The sequence below is a fragment of the Rhynchophorus ferrugineus genome, unplaced genomic scaffold (assembly GCF_030347505.1).
Source record: "Rhynchophorus ferrugineus isolate W39M unplaced genomic scaffold, kcgeb_rfMv2 rfM5, whole genome shotgun sequence".
In the NCBI taxonomy this organism is placed as follows: Eukaryota; Metazoa; Arthropoda; class Insecta; order Coleoptera; family Curculionidae; genus Rhynchophorus; species Rhynchophorus ferrugineus.
Window position 1 is genome coordinate 6,186,527 of NW_027472584.1, and position 25,749 is coordinate 6,212,275.

The following is a 25,749-nucleotide window of genomic DNA, read 5'->3' on the forward strand; positions in this document are numbered from 1 at the left end:
GCTATATGTTCACTGTAGATGTTCACTGGTGTGGGTAGGCATCATTCAGAAATTATACTTAATTAATATTAATTTTGGAGAAAGTAGTTAGTAGAAAGTTTTAAAAAATATATTTAATTTCTAATTTGTTCTGACATAATAATTAAATTAGAAATATACGCGTTAATTTAGGTTACCAATATGTCAAGGTCGTTAACCAAAGTCTAACATTTTAAATTATAACATATATTTACTTGCACTAATTTCTGTTCCAAATCGTTCATGGCCAGAAATCATTAGATGTTACTAAACTCAAATGAAAATATCCGTCAGAAGTTCGTAGAGAAGTTAAGTAGAAAATATTCCGTTTCGACATGTTCCTAGGTTCACTTCTTAATTTCTCCTCTATGTGACTCTTTTGTATTTAAAAGGATTATATATCATATAAAATTGCCTTCAACTTTTTAAATAATAAATGAAACACAATAATAAACATAAGTATCTAATCATAAGTAACATAAATATCTAACATGTTTAAAACAATTCATTATGGAACATTGTCAATGCATTTTTAAAATATTAATATTTATAGAGACATCTAACTTTTAAACTGTTAATATCAGTTCTACCATTAATATAGTCAAACTGTGATGATGATAGGAAGTTTTTCAGAACATGGGGAAGATTCTGTTCGTAACACACAATTCGGTTCCATTCAGATAAAATCGGCTCATCATCGTAAGATCTAAGGCTAACTAATATATTTTTTAATTCAGTAATATTATTGTAAATAACACACACACTTTTCAGCGTAATTTTTCAACAACATACATTGAGTGTTAAATCTTTATAAAAAAACGTTAATGAATGAAGCAAAAGGTCAACATTGTATCAAATCAACAAGTCTAATATACAACAAAAATCCAGTTTATGGATGAAATATGATGACTAATTTTGAAAAATAACTTATGACAATTCTACGTATTTGCTTTACCGGGATAAAAGTTATTTCCGCAAAAAAATGGATTTGCAAGATAAATTGACCTTTAAAATAAAGTAATTTTAGATGAGCGTTAAAACGCTCTAAATTTCTGTATAATTGTTTTGATCGCACTGGGTGGTATGTATGATATATTATGCGATTAGTAGTGCACTGGCTACGGACTGCACCACGAGCTAGGGCATCTACTAAGAATTGTGTTAGTAGACGTCGGGATGATTTTGACCTGTTTTTACATTTAGTGTCGCTTTGTAAGGATACATTGCTCCACAACATCTCCAGATTTGGCACGTGCGCACTCTCCCGCATACAATAAACTATAGAAAATAATGTTGTCTTCCTTTTCTAATGACGGTCCATTCATTTCGAGTCAATCAGATCAAACAAAAATCTAGAATATTTAGATTTTGTGTTACATTAATAATTCTATAGTAATAACAATTAAATTGTTGTATTATTCTTGGTGGTATTCTTGGATCTAACATACATTGGTTTTAACAATGGAAGAACAAGGGTAAGTTCATAATGTAAGGTTACATTTTTAAAAGTTATAAAATCTAAACAGCATCAATTTTATTTATAGTGGAAATTTTAGCTGCCAAATTTATAACACCTCATTTTCAACGACCTGAAATAGGTATCAACATATGCCAAAATTTAATGATAACAGAAACAGAGAAGAAAATGATTTTTGTTGTGTTGGAAGTAGTCAAGTCATTAATGAGGTTTATGCATTAAGAATAGTAGTAAGATATGTAGTAACTGGTAATAATTAGACGTTTATTTTAAACATAATATATTTTAATAATGATTTACATTTTATTTCACCTTAGCTATGGTGTAGCTAGAATTTGTTGAGAATAAAAGTCGAAGAATGTGAAATTCAGAGAATCAGAGAAGAAGAAATTAGACAGCATTTTGCTAAGATATAGGAACAGTGTACAGTGAACAGATACTTTGAAATAATTAAATTTGCTAAAAGTAGACCTACACCAAATAAACGCAATGGACAATGAAAATACAATGCATTATTATATAAGAGTATAGGTAAATAAATTATTGATTTGTAAAAATAATGATATATTGACTGGAGATATCTTTCAGATTAAAAGTATGATCATCCAATCGTTTTAGGCTAGTAAATGTACAATACGTTAATCGAAAGCTCGAGGTAGTCAATTCATTAATGGGATTTGTGGATCAAAATTAGCGATTATAGATTATCATATTTGGAGATTTTTAGGAGAATTTCACTGCTTTCATATATAGTGGTGGCTTTTTCCTTTGGTTTTAAGTATTTTGGCTGTGTTTGATCTAAACAATTTGGTTTATTTATATGGTTCTTGGAGTTCTTGTTAATTGTTCAAATATGTCAAATTTTTTAAATAAAGTTTATTATTTCAAAAAAATTTCAATGTTTGTTTCAGTCGTTATATGTAGTTTCAACATTAAATCAATTATTTATCATATTTTTGTATTTTCATTTATAAAAAATATGATGATGCGTAATATGATGTTTTTATAAAAATAGAATAGCTGGATATGTATTAATTATATTTTTATTATTTCGTCTTTTTTAAATAAAATGTGTTATTTCCTAATTTTACCATTTTTATTTACTTCCTGATCCTATTTACCTGTTTAATATATTCGACATTAAATCTAATAATCATGATAAAAAAAATTTAAGTAAATAAAGCTGTATATACGCATGCGCCAAACTCAGATTATTCTCTGTTTTAAAACTAAATGTAGCCAATATGCGCATGCGCCAAGTCCGGAGATGTTGTGGAGCAATGTATTCTGGCTTTGTACCGCCGGTCAAGAAATTGCCTCTTTTTTCCATAAATTAAAATAGTTTTTAAAGTAAATTTAATTTTTGTAATATTTGTTTTCTAAACGTTTTCGCAAAATATAACTTACATAGGTACAAGTTTTATTTATACATTATTTTTATAATTTTGTGTTATAATTGGACATTCTAATGTTCTCTAATGTAGTTATACATTATTAAAAAGTTCAAAGAAGTTATATATTTTCGTTTGAAGGCAGAACAAAAGAGAAATATGGTGAAATTTTACAAGTCGAATCAGCCGGTGTAGCGTGAACATGGGAAATATATTACCATACAAAACCATTCCGATGTAAGTATTTACTGTTTTAACTACCTTTAAGTGATTATTCATATTAAGTTAAATATTGAATTTTTAATAAAATGAATAATAAATAATAACTTATTAAGAATATTGTGTCCGTAATAAAATTATTACGGACACAATTTTTATTGTTATTTTTTCAGTTACTAACAAACATGGAAAAGTATATTCACTATAATGTGATGATGACTATTTGATTCGAATGCCAAGCAGATAGCAGAAAATAGGCTACTGAAAAACAATACAAAATACAAAGAAAAATATCAAATATTTTTTATACTTCACTAGGTTAGAGGTAAATGATATATATTTGATTGAACAATGTGATTTAAGTTAATATGTTGATACATATGTAACGACAAATTTTAATAAGAATTTGATTTCTGTTTTTCATCAAAATTCTACCACATTTTATATGTAGTGTGTCTGGAAAACTCACTCACATCAATTCTGTAAGTCACACAGCACAGTAATTATCGACGAATCGATTGTGGTTAAATTTAGGTTATTTACCTTGATAAAGCCTTGTTAAATTTTTTCGTTTATCTTTTCTTCCCATTGGTGGTATAAAATCAATTTTTTACTGTGTGTTTATGTTATACTATATACTGCAAATAATGCTTTCGATGATATATTTTTAATATAATTTTATAATATTATTTTAAATATAAGTGAAACTATAGCTCGAATTTATTTTAAGTGCTAATAGGTCCTACTTCGGCGAATATGATAATTAATCATAAAAAATATTTTTTATTATGAAATTCTAATAAATTTTCAAGACTTTTATAATTTCTTAAAAAATTGCCAAAACTATTAAAAGTCACAATCATTTTCAATATATTAACACATAAAACATTAACAATATTAGATATTATAGTAGTATCGAGTTTTAAATAAATTCATAATATAATTAACTTAAGAAAAGATGTAGTAAGACAATTTCTAACAACGCACTTTTAAACTACTCTATAGAGATATATGACATACAGATAGCCACCACTTAGAAATAAATAAATAGCTTAGGATATCTTGTCCTTACAGTTTCCCAAAGCGTATTTTAATATATTTAGTGAGCCTTTGAATAGACCCCATGGATGTTGAATAACTTGCAAACATCGGCATGTTATTTAAGCTTGACCCATTAGCCAATTAAAGTATTGCCGCTATGTCGTAATCGCATTTCGAGATAATCCCTGCCTTGATAGTGTTACAAAAATTATATTCACTGCTGGTCAAAATATTACATATTTATATAAGTGCATTCCCTATTTTATCGTTTTCAAATTATAATTTAACATCGTTGATATATATATATATATATATATATATATGTATGTTTATTTATTATTTAAAATTCTATCATGCAAACTATCCAACTATCCATTCAATTATTTATATTGATTTGCAAGAATTAAGAATTATAAAATTAATCTCCAACAACTAGAATATTAGATTTACCATTATTCATTCATTTAACCGTTCATGTTATTCGCAACGTATGGGAATTGTACTCTCAATAACCATTTAAAAAAAAAATGATTAGACTAATGCTTTGGTGCTAATAATTAACGTAAAATAGTCGGCAGTAGTTATGTGAATTCACGCTTTGAAATTTGTTTAATCCTTTTGTGTTTCCAGAAAAAGACGAGGTGCCAAGCAATGCCAAGCAATTGGCCTTTTTAGAGAAGTACCGTCCGAAGTCTCGTTTGAAAGCAAAGAACGGACACCAGAATTCATTCATTCATATATATATATATATATATATATATATATATATATATATATATATATATATATATATATATATATATATATATAAAAGAGTTTATTGGCCTGACAGGTAAGACAAGGCCAAGCATTCCAAATGAAATGGGATTTCTGCTGACTTAGTATCTATTTATTGGGGATGTAGAATTTAAATTCTAGCATTCTACCCATCATACAAAAGTTAATACAAAACCTCTAAAAACAAGTTTGACAGAACTTTTTTAATTTTAAATCATATTACAAAACAATCACCAAAAGTACAAATATCCATTTAATTAATACCCAGCTACAAGTTGATAGAGGAATCATATACTAGTGAACTCACGTATCAACTTTAAGTTTTAGTTAATTTTGGCTTTGAAAGGTAATAACATTCTAATCTAAATAAATTAATGAAACCAAAGTAAAGTATTCAAAAACAATTTATTTTAACCCTATAATATATCTATTATCCAAGGACTTAAACTACAGTTAACTATATAGCCGTAAGATTTTGTAGGTTAGGGTTCTATTTTATAATATTTACATTTAAGTCTTCCGCGTCACGTATGAGGTAGAACTCTAGACGAGTTTTTTTATGTAGTGGTATGCTTTGGAGGCCTATCCACCTAATTAACAATTGTATATCCAACTAATGTATATTACTTTTATTAAGGAGCATATTTGGAATTCAGTATTCCAGATATGCTGCACTGTAAATGCTCTGGAGGCCTATCCAGCTAATTAACAATTGTATATCCAACTAATGTATATTACTTTTATTAAGGAGCATATTTGGAATACAGTATTCCAGATATGCTGTACCCAAATCCACTGTAATCCAACACCATCCCAATCATCATTAACATGGCATAATCTAAGAGGTATAGATTCAGCGGTGTTGGAATATGTTTTGACCCGCCCTTTGGCACTCCCTGTTTCGTTCGACGATGAACAATGTAAGGGCGATAGGAGGATGTGATTGTAGATCTGACATTATGTTTCTTCTTATAATGTCTTCTGAGCAACTACGATTCCAACGGACAAAGTATATAAAGTCGCATAAGACCAATCGCGACTGGAACTACTTGCGGAATTCTAAACATCAGAAGGAGTTTAAAATCGAAATTACAAATAAATGTCAGGCACTAGAACACCTAACCGGTACAGATGTGGATACACTGGAAAAGCAAATATCTGAAACAATTGTTGAGTATGCCACTAAAGTATGTCCAGCTCGTTATGAAACACAACCTTGGATACCCGACTAATGTCTACAGATGGTACAAGATCGAATAAAAGCAGACCTAATCGAATAGAAAGGGAGGCCTACTGGAATGGTGTGGTCGCCGATTTGGCAAAGTTCTTCATTTAACTTTATAATCATTTAGCAACTCCGCCAGCCATTCCAAAAACGGTATTTCTTAATGACCAGCCAACAATGGACTTTATTTTTGTTGTGCTTCATCTTGAAATATTGATATCTCATCTAAATACACAAATTGAAAGACTACCTTGATTTTAGTAACAGGTCAATTGAAAAGTCTCCGGCCTGACACATACATGACGCTACTAGAATTAAATCCAATCCAAAAATTAAATTAATAATATTTTTAACTAGCCCTAACCTTCAAAAGATGCGTGTATAAATTTGACAGCTGTCGGATCATTAATTTGTGAATTACAGCATTTTGAGTGAAACAACTTTTGTTATTGTGTAAAAAGGAATTTCGCGTGTTGATAAAATATTGCTTTTTGAACGGGATAAATAAAGTTGAAACAAAAACTTGGCTTGATACCGAGTTTCCGGATACTGTCGCAGGAAAATCAACCATCAAGGATTGGTATGTTAAGTTTAGACGTGGTGAAATGAGCACCGAAGACGGAGAACGCAGTGGACGCCCAAAAGTGGTTATTACCGGCGAAAATATTAAAGAAATTCCGAAAATAATTTTGAATTACCATAAATTGAAATTGCATGAAATTGCAGACACCCTAAAGATATCAACTGAACGTAATACATCATATCATTCGCGAATATTTGGGTATGAGAAAGCTCTGTGCAAAGTGGGTGCCGCGCGAGCTCACTTTTGACCAAAAGCAACAACGAGTTGATGATTCGGACCAATGTTTGAAGATGATCAAGCGTAATAAACCCGAGTTTTTGCATCAATATGTGGCAATAGATGAAACATGGCTCCATTATTTCATTCCGAAGTCCAATCGATAGTCATTCAAGTGGACTGCACACGATGAACCCGCTCCAAAGCGTGGGAAAACGCAACGGTCGGCTGGCAAGGTTATGGCGTCTGTATTTTGGGATGCGCATGGTATAATTTTCATTAACTACCTTAAAAACGGAAGGACCATCAACAGCGACTATTACATAGCGTTATTTAAATCCTATGTTTCCCAACAGTATATGAAGTAGAGCTGCATGCAAGTTTTCTATGGATACCTTCCACACTAACAGTATTCTCTGAAGTAATTCTATTAAATTATTGAAATATTATATATAAATCTATGTAAGCATACATTCAGAACGTTATTTTCAAGGTCGTGGCTAGGGCGGCAAAACCCGAACTTAAAAACCAGTCGAATGAAAGTAGTAGTGCCGAAAATACCAACTGAAAGTACTCGACTGAAACAGTCGATAGTATAAAGTAGTCGCACCGAGAATAGCGACTGAAAGTAGTCGATTGAAACAATAAAATGTAATCACTTACTAAACACTCGATAGTCGTTTTCAGTCCCATAATAGCTCCCAACTATAATTAAAAGTAAACCGCGCTGTCTTTGATCAACTTAAACGGAACTTAATTCCCATAATACTACCCCTTTCATGGAATATAATAGAGTATGTTAATAGTAATATATGAATAATAGAAATAACATTGCTAACAATAGGCGTTGAACTTAACGTTCCAATCTGTTATCTATAAAATAAACCGACTCATAATATTAATCTATTGAATTAGAAATATTACTTCTATATATAATTTCATCGAAACTAACATCGTACAAAGGTTATGTTTGTTCTTTCTAGCCTGGATATTTGTACCTCCTTTGTCTTTTGTCTTTGTCCATAGATATCTTGTAAAAATTGTTCATTTTTCTTTTTTAATGAGTCTTCTTATTGTAGGGATTAAGTAAGCAATTTCAGTTTAACAACCTTAAAACATTGGTCTGTGTTAGACGTAACAGGTCAATTAAAAAGTTCCCGGTCTGAATCATATATGGCGCTACTATTAAATTCATATGTTTTTTAGTTAGCCCTCAAAGGCTGCGTGTATAAATTTGACAGCTGTTGGATAGCTGTTAGTTTGTGAATTATAGCATTTTGAGTGAAGCAACTTTTGTTATTGTGAAAAAAATGGATAAAAAGGAATTTCGTGTGTTGATAAAATGTTGTTTTTGAGGGGAAAAATACAGTTGAGGCAAAAACTTGGCTTGATTCCGGACACTGCCCCAGGAAAATCAACCATCAAGGATTGGTATGCTAAGTTTAGACGTAGTATTTCACCGAAGACGGTGAACGCAATGGACGCCGAAAAGAAGTTGTTACCGACAAAAACATTTAAAAAGTCCATAAAATGATTTTGAATGACCGTAAGTTGAAAGTGAATGAAATAGTAGACACTCAAAGATATCAACTGAAAGTGTACATCATATCATTCGCGAATATTTGGGCATGAGAAAGCTCTGTGCAAAGTGTGTGCCGCGCGAGCTCACTTTTGACCAAGAACAATGACGAGTTGATGATTGGGAGCAGTGTTTGAAGATGGTCAAGCGTAATAAACTCGAGTTTTTGCATCGATATGTGACAATGGATGAAACATGCCTCCATAATTTCACCCCGAAGTACAATCCTCAGTCATTCGAGGAGACTGCACACGATGAACCCGCTCCAAAGAGTGGGAAAACGCAACAGTCGGCTGGCAGGATTATGGAGTCTATATTTTGGGATGCGCATGGAATAATTTTCATTGACTACCTTTAAATAGGAAGGACCATCAACAGCGACTATTATGTAACCTTATTGGACCATTTCACCGAAAACGGCCGCATTTGAAGAAAGAGAAAATTTTGTTTTACCAAGACAATGCACGGTGTCATGAGTCAGTGAAGACGATGGCAAAAATCCATGATTTGAGCTTCGAATTGCTTCCTCATCCACCGTATTCTCCAGATCTGCTTTCCAGTGACTATTTCCTGTTCTTAGATCTCAAAAGAATGCTCACTGGGAAGAAATTTTCTTCGAATGAAGAAGTTGTCGCCGAAACTGAGGCCTAGTTTGAAGCAAAGGACAAATCGTACTACGACAATGGTATAGAAAAATTGGAGGGTCGCTGTAATCAGTGTATCACCCTTTAAGGGAATTATGTTGAATAAATAAAACTAATTTTGCCAAAAAAAATGTGTTTTACTGCGGTAAGACTTTTCAATTGACCTGTTATATTTCCCGGTAGAGCACATGTAGTCATTTATGCGGTGTACAATTATAGTGCACTAGAAATGCAAGACAATTACAATTGGAATTACTTGTTAAAGTATCTAGGATGGCTAAAAACTTACCTAAAATAACATTAAATTACATATTTCTCGGTCGTTACACGCTAACCTAGGGCATTTTTATGCTAAGCCTAGCTTGATGAATTTCAATAACTAGACATTTCATACACACATTTTGCAGGATTTATTTTTGTTATTTCCACAAGTTTGAATGTGCAACTTAGTGGATATGAATCCACATTCCTAGATTGACCAACTATCGTTCTTCCATGTTTTTAAAATTTAGTATAATAGCGTTTATTCATCATAATTCATAATTATCATAATCATAATTATTTAACTAATTAATTATTTAAGTCATAATAATACGCATATTATTCAAATAAAAATAATTCTAAAACAATAATCAAAATTTTAAACAAAAGAATTTTTTAATGAAAAACGTGTGCATTAATTGTTAATCTAATTAGGCTCTTCTCTTTTACAAACAGTGATTTAATATCATTAGTAGGTCTCTAAATATATCTGATAGATGTTTACATGATATTCAAGCTTGACCCATTAGCCAATTAAAGTATCACGTCTATGTGGTAATCGTACTTTGAAATAATCTCTACCTTGATAGTGTTATACTAAATACTATATAACTTAAGTTATATATCCGCTTATATATTAAACCATCTAATTAGATTAAATAGTCTATTGTCCTTTTTTGAACTTGCTCAATTTACATTATCTTTGCTGATAACAACACATATGTCTTGAAGATACAACATTACCTTTTTGTTTTTTTGCATTATTTTATTTGGTGAAAAACAGTGAAGATGTAACACTTAATCACCAACTCATAATAAGTTACATAGATCCAATGTATTGTCCAAATTCCAAATTTTTCCTTTTCTTTTTAACATGTTCCTTCCAGCGAAGTTTTGCATCAAACATCATTCCTAGATACTTATTTCGATTATTATTTATTGTTATTGGTATTTGTGCGGTCTGATTATAAGAACACCTAAACAGCAGTACCATCAGCAACTGTAGCTATCGTGATATTTCCCATTTGCAGTATGTCTTATGTAAAATATCGTAAAGAATTGGCCCCGATACACTTCCTTGTACTATACCTGTTTTAGCCACTTTTATTATAGAGTACACGATTTTAATCAATGAGTTGCTTCGATGATATTTTCTGTAGCTTACGAATGAGGTGGTTGTGCCAAACCATATCGAGGGCTTAATAATACACCAAAGAAAGTAAGTGAGCATACATTTTTATCTTCATAGGATTTCTCAGTGACATCATTCCGAATGCCTGAGACATGTTTTGTGGAAACTCTAGTATTAAAAATACCAAAAATTCAAATTCCAAAGTTATTCCATATCCATCTAGCACTAAAATATTACTTCTTTCTATAGTATTCCAAAACATATATTGTGTCAAAGTGTCGACTTGCTCCAAGGATTTCATCAAATTTTTTGCTCTTGAGTTTTAATAGTAATTCATTGGTGGCAGCTTCTTCTCTTTCTGTTTTTCTCTGGTTATTCTGGTTTATGCTTTGGACATAGGTCATTTCACTATTGATTTGGTTATATATTTTTGGTTGCTTCTTTTCGGTCACTATTTCTTTACGTTTAGTTTGAGTCTCTTGTAATATTTTAGCAACTGCACATGCTCTGTAGCTTGCTGGATGTTCTTCATTACAATTTCTACATTTCGTTTTAGCTCCTTTCATTTTTTTCACTCGGCAGTGATATTTTGTCTGGACATTAGTGTAAGAAAAGTAAGTAGTGGCTTCTTATGGATTTTAATTCCTCCCTTCTTGTTGCTGGTTCTTTCTCTTCTTTGATATTAATTCCTCTATTATTTTTCAACTTCAGCTGTTAGTTTACCCTCATAAGAGTACCATTGTAATATTAGCAACTCTAGACAATCTGTTACTTTTGTGAATCATTTGCGACTTTTAATTTAATTTTCCCATTATTTAGCCCTGTTGTTTTGAACATTCAATGTTTCGTTAAGAGTTCTTGCTTCTTCTGTAGTCTGTCTTGCTTCTGTTGCAGGTCTTCTTAAAAGTCCTTTTGCTCCTCATTCTTCTGTTTTATAAGTTAAAGGTGAGTTGTTTTTATTGGCATTTATTTGTTTCTACACATTGATTGAAAAGTTCTCCCGCATCAACTTTTTGTTCTTTCTCATATTGTAGAGTACTTGTTTATTTTGAATTCTAATTGTATTTTCCTAATTGTATTCTAACCGAATTTATTGTATTTTTAGTTTTCGGACCATCACAAAAAATTATCTGAAAATAGACGGATACTAAAATTTTCTTGGTTTTCTATTTTGATTCAACATGATAATAGTAGACCCCATTACATATCTGTGGTGATGAAATGAGAAAAATACTTTTAATAATTTTTTGTGCGTTTTTGTTCTTGGTTGAATTATTAACTTTGCTTATTTATTATTAACTAACTTAACTTAATTAACTTAACTTTTCATCAAGTTGGAATACCTAGAGTTCTCCGGCACATTTTCACTTTCAGCTGTGATGCGTAACATATGCAACAACTTGACAAAACCTAGAACAATTAACAGCCAATAGATACGTAGAAGGAACATTGCCGCCACAGGTTTTCGAAGTCAACCTGCTCAGATTAAGGAAAAATATACACATCAACGGTTCGGTCAAAATCCAAACTCTTATATCTTCAAATATTATTGCCTCTATATCGTCATTACACGTCAATATTGCACTCAATATGCATCAATTGCAGCAAAATTATATTAAGCACGATTTTATTTAATAGCAATATAATTCGAAGAACCAGGAATTTCAGTAATAATTTTCTTTATTTTTCATGTCTACATTCTATTTTAATCTTTTTAATGTTGCTATGGAAAACACTTAAATTATTGGTCAACCAGCAGCTCTCCTTTTATTTACGAAAATATCAGCTTCTATCAACTCAGTAATTTGTAGCATCAAAGGCTACTCCATATTATCTAGGTATGCTGAAGATAGACATTATCGGAGGATTTAATAATCGGGGAACCCAGTCTAATTCAGCCACATTTAAGACGCTCCTCTTTCTACATTTCTTCCTCGGAATTGAGAGTGAGTTTAAAGTGAGACTTAATGGAGTTCTGCGAAGGTCAAATATTAATTCGATACTAGTTTTCATTGCACTGCATTGGTGGTCGTACAGTTACACACTTGTCAACGGTAAGATCAATACTAATATATGGAAAATATTGTATATTACAACTAACTACAACATAGAAACAGAACAAAGAATATTTCAAAAAGCCGGCTTGGTGGCGCAGCGGTAAAGCCGATAGGATAAAGGCGATAAAATTTGTGATTGTTCTAAGCAAGAGTGTACAATACGACAAGGAAAATGATCCCAGTCACGCCAGTAACTGGGATCATTTTCCTTCCTGGGTAAGACCGGATGTCTTCTGGGATGATTTCTAAAGTTGGTCACTCACCAGTCGGTTGGCTTAATGCTGATGACCGTGGTTCGGAGCTCACGTTAAACTGTGGGTCCAGTCCAGATAAACCCATAATTGATAAAAGGAGACTTTAAAATATATATATATATATATATATAAAATATTTCAAAAAATTTTTAAAATCGTTATGCTAGAAAGAGCGCCAATATTCGGTAGGATTATTATTATTTGAAAAGCAAAATAAAATAGGTCATTGCTCCGTCAAAAACATATCGGTTTTCTAAAAAATATATCGGTCCTACAATATATCGATATATCGATATATAACTCTACCTTGAGGAAATTTATCCTCAATTAACCGTTTAACATTATCATAATATCGCCTTTTGTCTTCTTTAGTGGGTAATTTTGATTAAACTGTAAAAATTAAACATAAATGTTTTTAAATAATTAAAATCTCATATACTATACTTCATTTCAATCATTTAATATACAAAGTCACTGCTAAAAAAATAAGAATAATACCTAATTATCCTTCAAATTACCTTTCTATTCCATAGTAATTATTTAACTAATAACTTGAAAATTTTATAATTAGAAAAACTTATTAATCAATATATCTTACATGTGATGTTGTATCTTATTTTTCAATTAAAATAAATTAAAAGATAATCACATTCTTTAAATAACCATGAACAATATATTTGGCAAACATATATGGCAAGAGAAGCAATATAACTCTTCATGAAAATATTTTTTTACAGTTAATAACAACATTCTTTCCTTCGTTTTCGTAAATGTTTCATATAAGAGTAACATAATTAATACATATCCCTGTATCTAATAACTAATAAAGAAATAAATACCCTTACTAATGTTATAAAAGATTTTTCCTGAAACCACTGTGATATATGGGAAAAGGGGATCCTGGAGACAGCTGAATGTTAAGCTGAACAATTTTTAAATGCATGATACCTGAAATTCTTAGTAAATATTGCTAAAATTATCATAGCTTTTTTATTTGACAAAAATCACCAACGTTTATTTTTTGCTGTTTATTGAAATGTGATGAAGAGCTTTCAATCAGTGCCTTGCCACACAATACATTATTTTTTCGAATGAGATTTCATAATGTATAATAGAGTAATATTGCCAAGTTGTCAAATATCATCTCAATCAACTTAGTGACCCTATATCAGTTTTTGAATAAAGGGGTTGATGAGAGGATATTAGAGAAATCATTCCAACCTATTGATTGACTTGACATTACTTGACAAATAAAATTACATGGGGTTTCATAATATTTCGAACGCTTGTCCGACAAATATGAACTTTTGAATTATTTAATTAGAATAATTTAGTTGAATCTCCAATTTAGTTGTTGAAAAATTCTACAATTTATAGATTACCTAAATATACGTCATTACAATAAATGATAATTAGTTCTTCGAATAGAAATTAGACTTAGAGAGTTAGTCTACAAACCAGCAGTGTTGTCTGTTCAGTGGTTCTGATAAAACGCCACTTCATTCCGACTAAATAAAATAACTTTTTTTAAACAATTAAATATTACTTAATTAACCACCTTAATATGTCATCCAAATTGTTAGTTTTCCTGGTAATATAAAAAATTAACAGATATTCTATATGAGTATACCAGTTTCAAAATATTATTTGATTTTTTTATTAAATATAATATAATATATAATATACTTTTCCTAAATTATAATTAATAGTGAAAGTAGAAATGTTATCACGAATGGTAAGCAGATTACATGACAATATAGATTATTATACGCAATAGATTATACATTAGAAAGAAAACCTTCAAAACAACATTTTAAGCAATTTTAGTCCATGGTATATATTTTAAGTAATACTGTTGTTATTTATTTGTATCTCATATTACGTTGTTACTCTTTAAAGAATTAGATAAATATCAACAGCGTTCTCCAAGGTTCTATTCACAAAGGAAGTAGCCTATAAAGTTTTTTCTACAGTCTAATCAAATGTCACCATGCATGGTCAGATTTCATGTTTAGGATAAAGTTAATTAATTAAAATAAGAGCGAATAAAATTAACATATAACAAAGTCAGACAATGAGCACAAAGTTTAATTTTTCCAACCGCAAATGCATTTTCATCGATACTCATTGCACTAGAAGCAATACGTATGTTTGAGCCAAGAATTGAAAAGAAAACTATAGTATTACAGTAAAAAAATCGCTACAAGGCGATTTTGTAATAATAAGGAGGGGTAACAAAATATATTTTTCACATTTTGCTCCTTCAAATATCTTAATTTTTTCAATCAAAAATTTACAAATATTTAAATTATTTCTCAATTAGTTACAAAACAAACATATAATGGTACCTCTTTAACTCCGCCTTAGTGGCTTTCCAAATAATTACGTGTATCCAAATTATAAATAGTTCCAAATGATTTATGAATTTAAACTCATATTTAAATGTTTTAAAATCGTATTATATCTAACATTATAGTAAAAGCAATTAAGATTACTATATGGTCTATTATTATTATATAAAAGCCGACTTTTCGCAATCGTTTCAGATTGATTCTAGTCAGGTTATCCTATTTAAACAATTGCCTGACAGGGTTGAGGAGCGATCGACTAATACGAAGTATGAACTATGAACAAGCTGGATCAAAACCCTTAATAATTTATTGTAGTAGTATACATTCTGAAATTACGACATTAATATATCCCAATTTATTAGCTTAAATATCAGTTAATAAAATGTTATACATATAAATATGTTTATTATTTCTCAGTTAGTAAGATAATTGGTAAGGAAACACAAGACAAATATAAGGTGTTTTTTTAACTAAGTCTTTCTGAATTGTAAAAAAGTGTATATGCTCAATCTAAGCTTAAAATCGTATTATATAAATATTTTAATAAAAACACTATATTGTCTATTATTATTATTATATAAAAGATAGACCTTAATTTCTTCATAAATTAAAATTTAACTTAAACTTTCTAAATTAAAAAGTTATAAAGTTTAATTATAAAAATACATACAATATTATTATTAAAAATTATTAATTAAAAATATATATGTATTAAATAAGATGTAATAATAATTTTTTGAATTAATATTCCTTATTTATAATATTTCTAAAATATACGATCAAATTAACACACTCCATATATATGTTATATAGCGCGATTCATAGGGTCTAGTTTACATTAGAGTTGGATATAACCTGCATTGTTTCCTGGTCCAAAATAAAAGCTTTCCACGTTTTATAACGTTAAAATTTATAACTTTTAATCATGGAAATACAAAATAGGACTGCTAATTAGTTAGACTGCTATTTTAGTTGTTTTTTGTAAGTGCGGTGAAAAACTAGATATTAAATTTCAAGTATTTTCCATTGACGATTACTACTTTTATCGTGCTTCTGATCGTACATTGATATTTCCATCAAACGTACGTAAGAACTCTGTTTGAGGCTACCTACCAGTCCATATTCGAGTATTTTCACAAAAATTGGAGCAAAACTGGCCATTTGAACTTATCTGCGATGATGATTTCGTTCGCCTTGAGTTTTCTATTTCATAACATTTTCGTTTTAGAGTAAGTAAGTAGTAAAATTTAACTTAAATTAGACTTGAAGTATTATAAATGCATATATGTGTCAGAATCGGACATTATCGAAAAAGAAAAGAAGATGAAAACAAAAAATTAAAGACTGTAATGATTAGATTTTTTAAAATTATTTAATTAATATATTGTTGCTAGTTGTTTACGTCTAATCTACAATTTGTCTTTATGATAACTTAAATCTAGGTATATAACTAGGAGGACCCATCGGCTCTTACTCAGTCTCTGGTGAAATAATGTTTATACATGTCACTGCTGAATTTTCTAATATATGTACCTTACTACACAACAATACACAAGATCAGATGGTTTGATCCTTTTGAGTCTGTGTCCTGTTCTGGTGGTCTACAATAGTTGCAATATTTCGATATTCATATGAGAATGGAGTCTTTCCTCATGCCCCCTTGCAATTCTCTTGATTTCTTGACTGACTGTGGGTACCTGAAGGTCCCGATGTAGGTAATCAGTCCTATAGTATTTTTATATTGTCACTTGCGTGTTGTAATTTTCGTGAGGCTTCTTCACTATTGTCTCCGACAGCTATAATCACAGTATCATCAGCAAATGTAGCCATCGTGGAATTTTTCATTTGTGGTATATCACTAGTGTAAAGTAGAAAAAGCATTGGTCCCAGTACACTTCTTTGTGGTACACCTGCTTTAGCTTATTTTATTGTAGAGTAAGCTTCTTCTTGTTTGACTCTAAACATTCTGGTTGTAATGTATGATTTTAGTAGTTCGGTGTGTTGTTTTGGTAACATTTTCTGTAGTTTATGACAAAGGCCTTTATGCCAAACCTTATAGAAGGCTTGTGCTACATCTAAGAATATAGCTGAGCATACTTTTTGACTTTCGTAGGCTTTTTCAATAACATCTGTTATTCTGTGGACCTGGTCAATTGTTGAGTGCTTGTTAATAAACCCAAACTGGTGTGTTGGTATTAGGTTTTTTCTCTCTATGATCGGTTTTATTCTTTTCAAGAGAAGTTTTTCAAAAACCTTAGATATTACTGGCAGCAGTGATATAGGTCTATCGGCTTATATTTCGTTTGGTGACTTCCCAGGTTTTGGGATCATTATAATTTCCGCCATCTTCCAAATGTCTGGGTAATGTTTTAATCTAAATGCTGTATTGATCAAGTTGATGAGTTTTATAATTCTCTTTCTTGATAGTTTTTGCAGTAATTCTCGTGTTAGTAAATCGTAGCCATGTCCGGCAAATTATGTTCAATATTAGTTTCGTTTGGTTTGAAAGTTTTTTCTAGATATTCAGCAAATGCTTCTGCTTTTTGGCGATTGTCACGTGCCCAATTCCCACATAGGTCTCTTATAGGTGACTGTGTAGATATGAGCGCTTTAGATATGTTGTGGCTTTCCAGAGTGAGTAATCAGTTTCTTTATCATCTGTTAAATTTCTCAGATAGTCATTTATGGTTTTGTTTTTAATTTCCAGTATTTCTCTTTTCAGTCTTTGGGTTATATTGTTTAAACTATTTCTATTTTCAGGTGCTGTTTTGTTGCAATTTTTTTCGTAATTTACGTTTCTCAGCTACCATTTCCTTCACTTCTTTTGGATGATTAATTCCTGTTGTACTCTTAATTTCTGGAGTATTATTCCAAGCAGCTTGTTGAATATCTACTACGAATTCTTCTGCTTCAAGTTTTAATTGTTCAGTTGTCTTGAGGAGTACATTTAGTTGAATTCGTTTTTTCAATTATTCATCAAATCCTTCCCAGTCTGTTCTCTGGTTTGTTAACGTTGGGTCTCTTTCTTTTCTTATTAAATTTTCACTCAACATCAGAATCACTGGCGTATGATCTGAACTTAGCTCAAATTTTTTTTCGACTTTTATATAGTTGGATGTTATGTTTCTTATTATGAAGAAATCTAACAGGTCTGGGGTTTTGTCTTGATCAGTCGGCCAATGAGTTGGTTTTCCAGTTGACATGTAGTTGACTTTAGTTGTTGTCATTCTGGATCCCCGTCTTGTATTTTTTTCATAAAAATCACCTCCAATTATAAATTTTTCTCCTAGGTTGCTTAGGACATTCAAATAATTGTCATTTTTTGATTATATCTTGGAGGACAATAAATTGCTGCTATTATAACCTTGTATCTACTTGATTTAATAGTTACTTCTGTTACCTGATTTTCTGCTGTACTGAGCCCGGGTTCTTGATGGTGGGAAATGTTCTTTTGTTATTATTATTGCACTTCCTCCTCTTGCTGTGTTAGCTGGATGTGTGGTATGATTGAATGTATATCCTCTAAATTTTATAAAGGATTCTTTTGTTAAATGGGTTTCTGATATTAGGCCAATATCTGTTTTTTGCCTATCTAAGAATACTTGTAGGGTAGCGTGATGTTGCTGGATTCCATTAACATTCCAAATTGCGATTCAGATATCTTTATTTACCATTTCGGGTTTTGTGAGGCCACAGGCCTAATGTTTTTCATTTCTAATTTCTCAATCCTTTCGGAAAAATATTCGTTAATTTTTTCTTGTCTGTCCAGCTTTCCTATTAGTTTAAGTAGCAATTCGTTGGTAGTTGCTTCATCTTCCTTGGTGTCTCTTTGACTGATACTTTGGACATAATTCACTTCACCATTAACGTTGTTATATTTTTTCGGTTGTTTATTTTCAATCATTGTTTCTTATTTTAACTTGAGCTACTTTAGTTCTCTTCTCTTGTAGTGTTTTAGTAACTACACATCCTCTATAACTTGCCGCTTGATTGCAGTTTGCACATTTCGGTTTAGTTTCTTTGGGTTTTCTACACTCTGTGGTGATACGTTTACCTGAACATTTTACACATCTAATTTCCCTTGTGCAGAATTTCTGTGTGTGTCCATGCAATTGGCATCTTTTGCATTGCGGTATTAAGTTCGATTTTTTTAGAGATTCGATTTTTATTTCGACGACTAAAATTCTTTTAATACCAAAAATTGCTTTTGTGTCCGTATCATATTCAAAGGCTAACATAAATAGAGGTTATGGCTTCTTGCGGACTAAAATTTCTCCTTTGTTATTTTTGGTCTTTTCTTTTTTTTAAATATTTGTCGCATTTAAGCATTTAAACCCATTTTGGTTTGTTCTGCGATAATTTTTTCACTTTTAGCTGTTGATGGAAACCCTCTTGCCATAACTTTGATGTTTCTGGTTTGTTTGTCTTTATAAGAGTGCCATTGCAGTTTCAGCAACTCTAAACAATTTATTATTTTAGTGAATGTTGTACGACATTCGGCATTCAGTTTTAGTGGTCCATTATTTAGTACCGTTGCTTTGAATACTATATAGTTGGACCTCAGTGTTTCGTAAAGCAAGTCAAAGTCGGTAACATTACTTACGATAGTTAGGGGTGGCCTGGGCATTCTAATTTCTTTATTTTGTTCATTATTTTGTTTTATTTTTATTTGCTGTGGTAAAAATCTTGGAGAATTATTTGCTTTTCTTTTTTTATTTTTAACCGTTATCCAGCCTACTTCTTTCTGCAATTCTTCTTCATCTGTTTCGTATGTAACAATTGGACTGCTTTTGTTGGCTTGATGGTTTATCGTGGTTTTGTCTTTGCCCTCAGAGCTTTGTTTATTTAGTTGTAGCAGAAGGGCATTTATTTGTTTTTGCATATTGGTTAATGCAATTTCAAGGCTCTCCCGCGCCGATTTTTCGTTCATCCACGCATTGTAGAGTGCCTGTTTGTTCTGGGTTCTAGTTGTGTTCCCTACATTCAAAATTGCAATATGTGATACGCCTGATGTAGATATTTCCATTTTATCTGTTTTTTTGTGCAGTATTCTTCTCCATATTTTTTTATATATTGTTAAAATAATACTATTATTTTTATGCTTCAAATTATCCTACGCCGCATTTGTGGTCCAGATGTTGAGTTTTCTACCCTTAACGTTTTATGACATTTTGCATTTGTTTTCTACTGTACTGACTTTTTCTTCCGATCTCACTTTCGCTTTTTCACCAGTCTGTAAAATGTTATTGTTGAACTTTTCTTAACGCCGCATTTGTGACAAGATGTTGCACTTTTCTTTCGTTTCACTGACCGTCTCTCCGAACACGTCTTTACCCTGTGAAAGTCAAACGTCGACTGTAATGATTAGATAATGTTAAATATGCATGCCATTCAATTGAGGTCAATTGCTAACTAGAGTTTAATGGTAACTATTATCTTCATAAAGACCTTATTGGCTTGACAATTATTCAGCCAACAAATATCTCAGTGTTTCATATTAAAATTATTTTCAATGTAATTTTTGATTCAAAAAATTTAATTGAAATAGCATTTGAATAGCAGGCTTCAGATTTGATTCGATTTTTAGACAACTATTATAGTCTTGTGATTTCTAATTTGGAGCTTTACATATTTTCAACCACACATACTTGAATCAAGAATATATTAAACCTTAAGAATATATAGGAAATATAATTTTGATTCAAAAGGAACAATTACAAATATTTTCTATAATAATTCGCCGTCCTAAGACAAATGAAGTTTAAAAGGAGAAAAAAGTTTGATGTGCGTTTATCGAAAAGCAAAATTTCTTTAGTATAAACTACGTGATTTTTTTCCCAAGCAGATTAATCAAATATATTTTAACGTATCTTTACAAATCTCACTGTATAAACGTCTAATATTACTCAGAAAACATTGTCGAAATAAAATGTATCTAACGATGATTTTTTTAGAGATATAATTAAACAAACTATTTGTCTACTTTTCTAGTTGTACTAAGCAAATTTATTTTATTTGTCATTATGTAGTACATGAATATCATTATTCCTTCAATAGGGAATATGGAAGGGAAGAATTTTTCTCCGTCCGTATTTATATAAATATGCCCTGTATATATTTGCAATTTCTGATTGAAATATCGATAAAAATATATATGCGGAAATAACGATGTCTAATGGACAGAGAGAACTTCAATATTTTGATTGACGGACTTATTATCTATACTTTGTCCTGTCACAAGTTTCTTGACGTTAATTCTTTATATTTAGTCTGGAACATGTCAGACGTTTCGGTTGCCCTAGTTGATCTTGTCCAGTAAAAGAATAACTTTTAAAAGGAATCTTTTTGCTATGTAAATAGGTAATCATGAGAAAATTGAATTTTTTGCAGTATAAATATTGTTAAGAAACGACGTTTAATTTTTCTTTTGTAAATATTAACATATTCATAAAAGCCATTTTAAATTATAATTTAAAAATTTTAATTTTGCAAAACTATATTGGCGGAAAGTAAAGAAATATTACATTACACTTGCCTATGACATTTACCTTATAAAAAAGCTGGATCGAATACTAGACTATCTTTAGTTAATAAACATAGCTCCAATCTGGAAGCAAATAATTCAAAGCAATTAATTGTAGTAGTATACATTCTGAAATTACTTATATATCCCATTTTGTTGGCCAATATATATTAATTAACAAAATGTGCGCCATTTAAGTGAAAAAAATTAAGCATTTAATATTTATAATTAAGTTAAGTATTTGTGAATCAAACAATTAATATTTTGTAATTAAACTTCCCTAAATATACTTTATGTGATATATGAATATAGCCCTGTAACCAAATAATGACCAGAGTGTCTCATAGAGCATTTTGTTATCAATCAATATATTTTGTTCATATGAACCTAGGTAGGCCCGGCCGTATTTTAAAACCCCAAATGTTCCATGTGTGGCCAAATTATGCTGTCTGTTTTTAATACGTTTGTTAATAATCGTTAATAATTAAATATTTAATACGTTTTGTACTTCACCATCTAAGCAAGAAACTAGAAATATTTTAACGTTACGATAATATTTTACATCTCACAAAAGATTCACTGCATCGCCAACAATGCTATTATGGATATTCGTGTCCCTGTAAATATATTTTATTTTTGGATATACGTATGTTGTGGCAAAATATTCATATATGATTGGCTAATCCGAAATATATCATAAACTTGGTAAACGATTAGGTTGGTTTCTTCAAGAATCTCCTTAATTGTGGTAAAGTTATTTTTAACACTAAAGTGAATGTAATTTTTGTCACTTTATATATTTTGATATAATATATCATATAGTTTTACAAAATAGAGTTAATTTTATAAAATTAATTTTAAACTGCACGGAAAACAAACTACTTAAATACACCTAGATATTGCCCCCCAATTTAACTTTAAATATCTACGAGTTTAAATATAAATAAATATGTAAAATAATCTATATACACAAATAAAATAAATTAAGTGATAACGAAATATGTATGTAAACTTCCCATAATGTTTATACACATTATTATCATCCGTAAATTTTATAAAAGTCCAATATATTTACTTAAAATAATTAAACAAAATCAATTTAAAAAAGTAAAGCAACTTATTTGCAGCATAATTACTTATTTTTTAGTGCAATATACCCAGAAAATGTGTACAATCATTTAGAAAAGGTAAAATCCCACCATTCAGTACTCGAACAAGCATTTGGTGGGTCTATGACTTTGAAGCATTGTCGGTAGCTACGATAAAATAAATTTATGCACTATTAATCAAGCCTTCGCTGTAAGCTTTAATTTGATAAAAAGATAAAATCAAATAAAATATTTGCCAGAGTAAAGAGATACTTTTTCCCGTATTTATCAGTCGAGACAGATTTTTTCGTTACATTTTCTTCTTTCATCTGTGAGAACTTTTTTAATTACATTTCCAATGAGCTAAATTTAAAATATAATATCTTTATTCGAATACATCAATAATACTAGAATGTAAATAACAGTTTCCTGTATTAATTTTGTTTATTTTATATAATATTTTTCATATGTTTTACTTAAAAGTTAAAAAAAATTAATTAATATTGATAGAAACTAAAATAAATACTGGGAAATATTTCTAATTAATTAGAGTATTAATGAAACGTAAAAGTAACTACAATATTTTATTTTAACATTTTAAATAATTAGTTAAGTTACAATTTATCATTATATTTATCCAACATGGAGATGTATCTATAGCATTCTTTCCTCCCCTATCTTTAATTAGAATATCTGGATGAATTAACCAAACAATATTACCTATATACAAACATGTAATAATTCTTACCTTATTTTTATATTTGCCTTGTCCGAAATGCCGCCTTTCACTGTTCATTATCATAAAATTACAAGAGAAAAAGTATCGTTGTTTACTCGCTTAAGACCGAGACCTTGAACGTTCTTTTAAAAGGGGAAACTCCACCTATCTACTAAAGATATTGTAAGAGACTTACAGTTAAACACATACTAATCGAATGCAGTGCTTACCAACAACTTCAGATGAGCGCTGAAAATAATCTAAAGTTATGCCTTAGCCTAACAAATATTAAAAAACGTATTGCCTACTTTTCTTCAATTTTCGTCGGAGCAATCGATGGGTCGTGGGCCGAACCAATTTTATGTTTCATTCAAGAGGTTTGCTCCACGGGCGCCACGTGGTTCTTGGCTCCCTTCGATATCCCAAACCACGAAGGGGATATGTGATGCACTAAATAAAGGGGACTAACTAAAGGGTATAATTAAAAATAAGATAACTATATTTAATTAAATTATATGGTACGAAATTTATAATCCTAAACTAATACTTAATACTAACAAACTTAATATCTAATTCTAATATCCTACTAAAAGGATATACTATTAATCTCAATCAAATGAATACCTATTAATCCTCCCTAAGAGTCAAAACTCAGACCTATATACACAGACGGCAAACTAATATAATAATATCCTAGCTTATTATTATCCCAACAGAAAAATATCCTCGCATAAAATCTGCTATTATCAAATTATCCTCGCACAGAAACATATCCTTCTATAACATGTCCTAACATAAAATGTCCTATCATAAAACCCTCTACCAAGGGTTTTATGACTTCAAGGAACCTATTGTCTATGGTAGTACTGTCCCTTCCGGTGAGGCACCTTTTCGTATCTGATTAATTCATTCAAGTGATGAACATTCTGTAAATGTTTCAAGATACCAGGTACGACGAAAAACGCGAACGCTACAAACACGTTTTTGAGGGTGATATATCCTTATTTAAATATATATATGATTTATTTATTTATAATATGTGCATAAATTCACATTTTGTAGTTCTGTTTTATCATCATCTATTGTGGAGCATGTTATATTCATATTCATTTGTTAAATGTTGTTTTTGTATATATATATATATATATATATATATATATATATATATATATATATATATATATATATATATATATATATATATATATATATATATATATATATATATATGCATATAATTTAGCATCCGGTACTGTTTACATCTTTCACCGTTTTGCTATCACTACCACTTAATCCTCATATATCATTTTACTATACGAAAAATATTCTCAGTATATATAACATATACAATTACTTATTTACCATATGTTTTAGACACGAAATAATAGTAATTTTAAATATATATTAGTTATAAAGAACAGCTACTTTTTTCAATACAAACAGAAGAATGTAAATGTAACATTTATACATAATAATACATAATATAACTTCAATAAAGGCAAATCAAATAATAGTGATCTAAATATTCAAATATAAAAATTTTAAAAATCATAAAATACGATGCAACATTTTTAAATATCCATATAAGCGTAACATAACACTTCCAAAATAATGTACTTTATTATAAAAATTATACAGGCGTTAAGTCAAAGCTGATTAGTTTTTAAATTTAAGTTATAAATAGGAAATATCAAATCAACACATAATAATGCATTAGTAGTCATTTCAATAAAGGAAAATAAAACTGTTTGTCAATTATTTCATGATTGTAGAAATTCAGCGAAAAATTATGAGGATTACCGAATATACCATAAATTAGTTTCTAATAAAATAATTATATATTATAAATTAGTTTATAATTCCTAAATTTGTTACAAGTTAATTAAAAACATAAACCGGATATTCAGATCAAGACCTTATTAACACAGGCTATATTGTGACATAACTAATGATTTCTTTATATTTTCAGAGCAATAAGAATGATAACCAGTGGGGCTGAAGTAGTTTGAACCGAAGAATCATGTACAGTCTAGGAACTTTACAAAAAGTCCCCATTTATCCGTGTTTAGCCTATATCCTTCTATTATTTCAGTGTAATGGTAAGTAGATTCTATAAAGTTCAATTTTATTATTATAGCGTATCATTCCGAGGACCTTCCAGTAGAACCGAGCCAAACTTTCACATTAAATGTTTT

At 30.0% G+C, this 25,749-nt stretch overlaps 1 protein-coding gene across 2 annotated transcripts in view; it reads left to right on the forward strand.

The window, feature by feature from the left end:
* The window catches only part of LOC143197595 (lachesin), a 209,483-nt gene that overhangs the window by 89,202 nt on the left and 94,532 nt on the right, over positions 1–25,749 (forward strand). For both annotated transcript variants that reach the window (XM_076406133.1, XM_076406134.1), the window contains exon 3: positions 25,524–25,653. In XM_076406133.1, the coding sequence (XP_076262248.1) occupies positions 25,575–25,653 (79 nt within the window). In that variant the 5' untranslated portion in view covers positions 25,524–25,574. The remainder of the gene's footprint in view (positions 1–25,523; positions 25,654–25,749) is intronic.